At 36.8% G+C, this 8,863-nt stretch overlaps 1 protein-coding gene across 3 annotated transcripts in view; it reads right to left on the bottom strand.

The window, feature by feature from the left end:
* Window positions 1-4,657: 4,657 nt before the first annotated feature.
* The window catches only part of LOC113981128 (multidrug resistance protein 1-like), a 42,215-nt gene continuing 38,009 nt past the window's right edge, over window positions 4,658-8,863 (bottom strand). For all 3 annotated transcript variants that reach the window (XM_027708361.1, XM_027708364.1, XM_027708365.1), the window contains 2 exons: window positions 7,338-7,484; window positions 4,658-5,964 (listed from right to left, as the gene is read on the bottom strand). In XM_027708361.1, the coding sequence (XP_027564162.1) occupies window positions 5,770-5,964; window positions 7,338-7,484 (342 nt within the window). In that variant the 3' untranslated portion in view covers window positions 4,658-5,769. The remainder of the gene's footprint in view (window positions 5,965-7,337; window positions 7,485-8,863) is intronic.

The raw sequence follows: 8,863 nt of genomic DNA, 5'->3' as shown, positions 1-8,863 counted from the left end.
AAAAAAAAAAGACAAAGCAGATCAACGTAGCCATTTTCTTTACAAATGAGGCCATCATGTGGCAAATTACAGACACAGCCACAGAAAGAAGAATTTTTGATTTATAGTACTGGGTAATAAAGAAGAAAATACACAGCTTTCATCACGAACTCGAAGGAAACTGGTGTTAAAGCTCAGACACAGAAATTCCTCCTAGCTTTTCATTTTTTTCATGAGCAATTCTTGAGAAATTTTAAAGGATATTTTGAAATTTTATCAATGCAAGATTCTTAGATGGAAATCACATTTATTTTTTCTGTCATTAGAGTCTCACAGGCAATAATGGGAAAATGAGAGTTAGAAGGGATGATCATGTCTTCAGAGAAAAGATTTAAAATGTCTCAAAATAGCAGCCAAGTGAGAAACGAAGTTTCTGATTATTTATCAAGCTCCTCAGGAAATTGCAGGGAAGAAAATTATAAACATCTGCAAAACCAGACTGTTGTATATTTCCTTGAATGTACCCTTAGCAAGCTGAATGGGGAAATATTAGCATCCTGAACTGTAATTCTCAACTCTAGCATGCATGAAGAGTAGTGTCTGAGTTGTTTCTGATTTAGCAGATATATAAATAACTCTCATCTTTAATAACTCACCTTCTTTTACATTGAAGAATAGACAGATATGTGGAGATAAATCTTCTGTAGATCTACCCATAAGAAAATATTGAGAAAACTTAATTAAGATTAGGAATTCCCTTTATGAATGGAGAAGCACGTCATAATTCCATAGTGCTGCCCTCTACCCATCCCTTCGGATGTGTGTATATATTTTGTTTGGTTGGTTTTTTGTTGCACAACATGGAAATTTTGTATTGTTTTACAATTCTATGAAATATGTACATATCAAGGAATGACTGAAGAGTTTGTACAACAAGCAGGCACATCGATTAATCCAAAATGAAATCAGTACAAAATGTGATATATGTAAAATGAAGGCAAGAAGAAATTAATCTTGGGGGAAGACAGAAGTGCCTAGAAAGAAAAACCTGTGATGCCAGCATTAACTGAACAGCTCGTTGGAGCTTCAATGGTAATGACAGTGCTAGTCATCTCACACCTATAGTAGCTCCATTCTTTCTAAGTTCTGCCCTGACTTCTTCTATATATTGCTGTAAATAAAGCTGACCTCATTAAGGACACTTTAAAAGCAAATGGGAACTAAGAGCTACTGTGTTACATAGATATACATTCCTTTCCTCAACATGTCTTCATTTTAATATCTTACATAGCATGAACTTAATTTTTTTCTTAGATTAATCAAATTATTCTCGTACCTGTTTTTCATCTGTAATTTCAGAACCAAATCAGAATTAACATAGGAATAAAATTATACCTGATTGTTAAATGATGTAAGAACCATGCTATTCTCTCTTAGAACAATTGCTTGCAGTATTCAAAAAATTTCTTAACAAATATGTCTCCTTTACTTAGCAAATCAATGATACCCTTTCTACCCATAGACACTTCAATCAAATCCAGTAAGACAAGATAATATACACATATATATATATAGATGCAGTACTTATCTTTCAAGTTATCTAAAATATCAATGACTTTAAATGTTGGGGCATTTTAAATTAGTCCCATACAATTTCTAGTATGTCTGTAAAAAATGTCTCTGTCTTGGTGAACATAAGGCTGCAGCCAGTGTTTATGGATCTGCTTTTATGAAACATTATGTAGTGCAGGATCTAAGACGCTTATTTTAGTAGAGCAGTCATTTACAAGGTGTGACTCATTTCTCTACACAAAGGCATTAACAATATAAGTATGATAATCACGCTTATATCCTCTTATGAAGAGACACAATACAAGGTTGTTGCTAATCTGACCTGCTAGTGACAGCAATTCTAGAATGGGATGAACTGTGCCCTGGCCAGACCTTTGTTAACCCTGCAGAAGACGGACTTGCTTAGAGAAATGACTTAGGTGTGAATGCTCACTTTGACTTACATGCAGTCCTGTCCTAGATCTCTACAACAACAACATCATGATACTGATCTCCCTAGTTAACAGAGTACAGCTAGAATGAAATGTATGCAGGAATAAGCACACAAAGACAAAAGGAAATGTACTCACCCTACTAAAACAGAGATTGCTGAAGAATGCTGTCCTGGTGTGTTCTGTACCTTTCCTTCCTAACTACTTCAGATATCTCTCCAGTCCGTGAAATTCACAGCAAAGGATTTGAAGTTGCTGCTGGTCCTGTTTCTTACTTTCTGCTTTCATTTTACTGCATTAAAGTAATTAGAATAAAAGATACCGTCCTCTCTCAGAAATACAGAATGAACGAATGACTAAACTACATTGTTCCAGACGATTTGTCTAGAAGACTAGGTACTCGATAATAACAGTTATTTAGATTGTCTATAGATACATTTACAATGTGGCTTTTTCTGCACAAGAATTGTTAGTTGAGTGTTTTCACCCTGTATTCATAGGCACTCTGCCATGTTTTGAGGAAGAGGAGTAGGAGGAAATGTTATAAATGTACAAATAGACTATACACCCTGACAAAGAGATTAACTTGATTCTATTTGTACTGTGAACGATTACAAGGATTGCTCTTTAACAAATGCTTCAATGAGATCTTTAGTGTCTTACAGAAATTAATGCTACCAGGAAGATTGTTTTCATAGACCAGTATAGCAGCACGAAAGAGACAACAGGTTCAAAAGATTTACTTGAAAGAAAGGAGAACTGGTTCCATTAAAGTTAGATTGATGGGAAGTCCATGTCAGGGGGAAGACTGTTGAACTTCTCCCAACATGTGGGATAGTTCAGGAAGAACTTTGAGGGAATGCCTGAAGAAGAGACTAGTAGAGATCCAGAACTGATGTACAGTCTTCCTTTGCAGACAGTACATGGCACTGGTGAGAAATACTCCTTCAGACACTCTTGAGGTGAGGGAGGATGATGGAGTTTATGTTCTCCCACTATGTCAGAAATCATAGAAGGGTTTAGTAGTAAGGTACTTGTTTTACAAGGAACAGCAGATTGTCCTTGTAGGGGTGAGTATGCTAGAGAACGCTGGGCAATAGCAACACCCTGATAAGAATCTGTGGTAAAAAAGACTTTCTAGACCTAAACTCTCTTTTTCTTCTGAGAACTCTATTTTGATCAGTCATTTCAGCAGGAGGGCTATCAGACTGTTGGACTTAAGTCCTTCTTGATTCCTGTCTCTCCATGGTCAGTGGCATACGCTTGCAAAGTGGTTAGGATTGCCAAGGTGGTGTCAGTGCTGACATCTCTCTAAAGACTTGTTCCAAAGGTAACAGGTCAAGAGGCACAAGAAATGTGTGGAAAAGCTGCTAGACTACCTTCCCTCAAAACAGTAAGTTCTACTTGAAACTGCTGCAGGCTCTCAAAAGAAGAAGAGGACAGGGGAAAAAAGGCCTATTACTTCAGAATAACAACACATACCTATCATCAAGAGTTTAGGGTACTTATGGTCAAAGACAAGAGCTGACTATGCCAACAAGGAGGGCTTAGAGCTCAGACAAGTAGATATCTCAGAGCCTAACTGAAAAGGCAGAGCTTTGGAGTAAGGCCTCTTATGCCCTTTGGAAAGATGTGGTAGAATAATGGTCCTTAAAGCAGAATTGTCCTAGTTCAGTCAACCCTTCCTTTGGGTAAAGCATTGCAATTAGAAGGTGCATGAATAGAATGTGGTGAAGAACACGTTTTTGGAGGTGTTCTTCTCTGTCCTTTGGCTTTGTGACTGTAAATTACATGATGAGTTATCTAGTGGTAGCTCAATTGTAGTAATATGGCTGTTGTAGCCTTCTGAAAGAAAATTCTGAAAAGAAAGTAATTGTGAGCATATAGTTCCTGAAGCATTTAGAGTGGATTTGTAATTATTACGAAAACTTTTGCATAGATCTCAACAAAGAGGAAATACTTCTTTAGAAATGTAGAAGAAAAGCATAGGGAAAAAGAAATTGTTTTAGAAAGTTTCTACATTTGATGTGAATTTCTGAAATACATTTTAAACTATATGGCCAGGATTTAAAAAACTGATTTTCAGATATCTGTGGTAAAATATTTACAGTGCTATCCTGATTTTCATAAAGAGTTAGATTTGTCTGGTAAATCAAGAGTCTTCAAGATGACACAAGTTGGGGAAAGAATCTAATAATTACTAATCCAATCATTAGAAACTGTTTCATCAAAAATTAAAAGTCCTAGTTTAAAAACAAAATACTAACATCCAGAATTTAGGGAAAAAAAAGTCAGTCTACATATGTTCTCACTTGAATCTTCAGACTATAATGTTAAAGAGTATCTTTTCAATTCTTGCAATTGCAAGTATAATTTATATTATTATGCAGAATAATAGCCTTACTCATGGACAAGAATCTTATTGTATCAAGTAATGCATTGGTTTTCCATCTAAGATAGAAACAAAAGAAAATAGGAATGTGATTCCAATGAGACTGCATCAATCAACATTCTGAAGAGTGTTATTAGTACATTGATGAGCCTAGTTGTGTGTATAAATATCTAGATCTGTGTGTATAAATATCTAGAGGTACGTAAGACAGACCATATGTATAAATCTCAGGGAATCAGAAGTTGCTAGGATGGAATTGTGGAAGATTGATTAATCAGGCCAGTTTTAAACTTAAAAACAAAACTTTACTGAATAAATATGCATTAACAATATACATTGCTTCATGTTTAGTTATTAAGAATTACGAATCAATATTACTACATATTCAAAGCAGCTAGCGCTTAACAGTCATCCTAAATAAGCAAATAATATACAATGTCACAGAGCTGATGCCAAGGATTTAGCACCAACAATTACAGTCCTTGAGAGTCTTAGTCACGGTGATCGGGTTCAAGAGCTTTTCAGTGGAGGATGCTAACAATGAAAAAGATGCCTTCCTTCCGCCTCCTCCAAGTCCAAATCCAGGATTTTCACCTTTTATAAAATATTGCAGTCTTCAGAGAATTCTTAGTCTTTGACCTCTGACCCCTAGGACTTTGGGACACTTGCAGATAGTTCTTTCCCAGGCTGCAGCGGGTGCTTTGTCTTGCCCATCAGTTATGAGATTTTTTCTGATCTGCTGTTTCTTTCCTGTGTTATGTCTTTTTCCATCTCTTAAGGTTGCAGCTCTTTGGTGATCAGTAACCAACCACCACTGAGGTACTTGCAGTTCTGAGACCCTTGTTTTCAGACTTTGCCCATGTTTTCAAGACATTTACTGTCATCCCAGGCTAAAACTCCACAAGAGACATTTGGAATCAAATTTCAGCTCAACAGCAAGTTCTCATAACAGGTTGGTAACAGGCCTAATAGGCCAGGACTGACTTGTGTCTTACACAGGCACAGTGAGGATAAGGCTTGAGGTTTCTTTCTGACAATAGCAAAGCTACTTCTACTGAGCACGAAAATGTGTCCAAGTTGCTTACAGACATGCCTGATTAATGTGATTTTTGACAGAGTTCAAAGCAAGCTAATATTAATCACATTTGGCTTAGCATGCTTCTACTGTCATGAGGACAACAGGCCATTGTTTTGGCCACATAATAAAGCTGTTTGAATAATGAAAGCTAATACTGAGAAACTGGTACATATTTACTTAGTTTTGTATGATTTATGAAAGGAAGGAAGAAAACCAAAAGTAGCAAGACTGACTGCTGATATTGAAATAATTACAGTGGCAGAAGTAGCACCAGTGGCAATTCAGAGATAAGTACTGCCTTTATTCTACACGTTGCATTACACACTTTGAACATTGACCAGAGAATAGTAGATGCCTTTTTCAGCCAGAAGCTGCTGATGGGTGCCTTGCTCTACGACCTTGCCGTTCTGTATCACAGCAATCTTGTCAGCATTTTGGACGGTGGAGAGGCGGTGAGCTATCACAATGCAGGTACGGCCTTCTCTGGCTTTATCCAGTGCTTCCTGAACAATCTGCACAATGAACAAACCAAAAGGTGAACTATTCTGACAGCTGCAAAGTAAACTGCAATATGAGAGTGAGGGAAAGGGAATATCTTGCTCAAGCTTCCTGATTTAGGATTAGCCTGTGTTGGCAAAGAGTCAAAACTGTTATAGCAGGTGCGATAGTCAAGATGGAACCAGGCTCGTTACTGAGGTGCATGGCAGGAGAATAAGAGAAAGTGGTCATAAATTGTAACAGGAGATGTTCTGACTGTATATAAAAAAAGAAGTGTTCACTGCAAGGATAGTTAACACTGGAACAGGGACAAAAGAAGCCTTAGAGATTTTCAAAGACTCTTCCAGACACAGCATTAAGCAATCTTAGTTTCAATTCAGTATTGGCCCTTGTGTGAAGAAGATGTTTAATTGGGGACCTCCACAGGTCTCTTTCATGACAGATTAATTATACATGGGAGTCAAGTCAGTATTCTTGGGTCAATTGCTATCATACTAGTTCTCATGATTTTGCAGGGAGTCTCATGAATCATCTTTTTCTTAGAGCTAGCAGTGGCAGAAAAATACTAAAAAGAATCTCTGCTTTCTTTTATTTATTCCTTATGTTTATTAATGAGGAATAAAATAAGAGATGAAATTTCAATTATGTGCCTAACTGGCACATAATTAAGAAAACAGTGAATCGTGGGATTATTTAATGGCATTTTCCCTTCAAACTTCATTTTTATGCCTACAATTGATAACAACCTGGTCCAAAGGTTTTAACTTTTCAGACTATAATATTTGATATAACATTTGCCTCATTAATAGTACGTTTTTTTTTGTGGACTCTGCTGATTTTTTACAGCTAGATCGTACTTCTGTTGTACCAAGATTGCAGCTTTGGGCTTAAAAAAGAAGTAAGCGTTCTAAAAATTTTTGCATAACATATTGTGTTAACCATGAACATGCAGCAAGGACTGGAGAGCATTAGGAGAAGAAGAAAACTTATGAAACAAGATTTGTCAGTTTTACAGAAAAAAAAAGTTCTCTGTCAGCATCCTCAGTCTTTTTGGCTTCTGCAGTTTGTGTGTCCTGATTCAAGTTTGACAGCACTTTTTCAGTTCAAGTCTGAAGAATCCTAGGCTAAGGAATGCATTCTTCATTGCAATTTCAATCTGTGTACTGCCATACAGATGCAAAAATTACTTTTTGGGGTTTTTTTTGCAAGAAGGAATAAGACTTTTATATTTGTCTATTATTAGCATAAAGGTGTAGTTTGTATAAGACACCGTATTTCCAGCTTTTGGCTTCAATCTAGGAGACTAAAAACAATCATCATGATGTAAGAGAAAAAAAGGGGGGGAATGGAATTTAGATTCTAGACTCCTGGCTTAAACTTAAGTTACCTTTTCACTTTCTGTGTCTAAGGCAGAAGTAGCTTCATCCAGTAGCAGAATTTGGGGCTGACGCACAAGAGCTCGGGCAATAGCAATACGTTGTTTCTGACCACCAGAAAGCTGCGTTCCCTTGTCTCCTACACGGGTATTGTATTTCTGGAAATAATAGATTAAGTTCAGGTTATGAATGCAAATCAATTCTGATGTATATTGAAGCATATCAACCCTGACACCAGCCACCCACAAACTGCATATTCCATGCCAGTAGCTCTCTGAAAACAACTGATCAGAATTGCCAACTGACACAGATCTATAGATCTTTCACCAGGAGACTTCGTTGTAACATCAAGTATTTCCTGAATTCCAAGCAACAACACTCCCTAGGGTTGGATGGCAATGTTATTCTCAATCAGGAGACAAAACACCAAAGATCAGTGGAAGTCCGTGACAACATTGGGGATCAAACCCTGACTTAAAACACTCCAAGCTAGTGTCCAAATAAATCAGTTATTCTAACAAACTTTTATTCATCCTGAAAAAAAAAAGCAATGTGTAAGATGTATCAGATTCAGGCCAAATTATATATCCATGTATGGACACAGACATTTTTAGACTTTATCTGTATCTGTCTGGACAATTACGCTTCTAAATGAGTTATGAAAGTTAAGGCAGACCAGCAGATCTTGATAAGTCATTAGAAAGTAAACATGGCCTGCAAACATCATGGGTCTCGGCTTTTGTATTTTTTTAAGCCGTTCATCAGCCTGAAATTAGTCTGAATGCATACAACATGCAACTAAGCTGGCAACCTCCCAACTTCAGAAAGTTTTGAAAGCAAGTTGGCAGAGGTTAGAAAGTGATTTGTCAAACACACAGAAGAAAAATCCATACAAAACTAAATAATAAAAAACATTTTCTATCTTAGGAAGTTCCCAAGTCACAAATTACACAAAGTAAGATGAGAATTCAAGGGAAATGTGATTAAATGTTTAGCCTTTCTGAATACTTATTTGTAAATATGTCTTGGTGGTCACTGCTTGGGACAAGATTATGTGCATGGCAGAGTTTTTGTCTGACCAAGATGCTCATTCTTACATTATTGTGTGGTGGTCAGATATATATATGTGAAAAACTACATTTTCGGACCACAGGAATGCTAAAAATTTAAATTCTGACTAGATAAACTAGAAGAAATGTATAACCTTGTCAGTCTAGCGGAGTCTTTTACATGTGCTTGCGATGGACAAGAGCTTAAAAAGAAAGGTTCCGTTTACTTAAAAACCCCCACCCCCCACTTCCAGCTCTCAATTAGTTACAGTTCTTCTCTGAGGTCTTGAATGTTCAGCTCTCTACCCGACATTGGAATCTCCCAGAGTAAAAATAATTATGGTAAACACAATTAAGAAACAAAAAATGTTTCAAAAATTGTTTCAGATCTATTTGCATCTCAGGGAATTGTTGTACCCCAGGTATTTACAAGCAGACACAATTTTTCCCTGCCACCTTAGGTCACCTCCAGTTCCAAGTGGGAGAAA

This window comes from Neopelma chrysocephalum, unplaced genomic scaffold (genome assembly GCF_003984885.1).
Source record: "Neopelma chrysocephalum unplaced genomic scaffold, ASM398488v2 Primary Assembly neopelma1_96147, whole genome shotgun sequence".
In the NCBI taxonomy this organism is placed as follows: Eukaryota; Metazoa; Chordata; class Aves; order Passeriformes; family Pipridae; genus Neopelma; species Neopelma chrysocephalum.
This window is presented reverse-complemented; position numbering and strand designations above follow the sequence as displayed.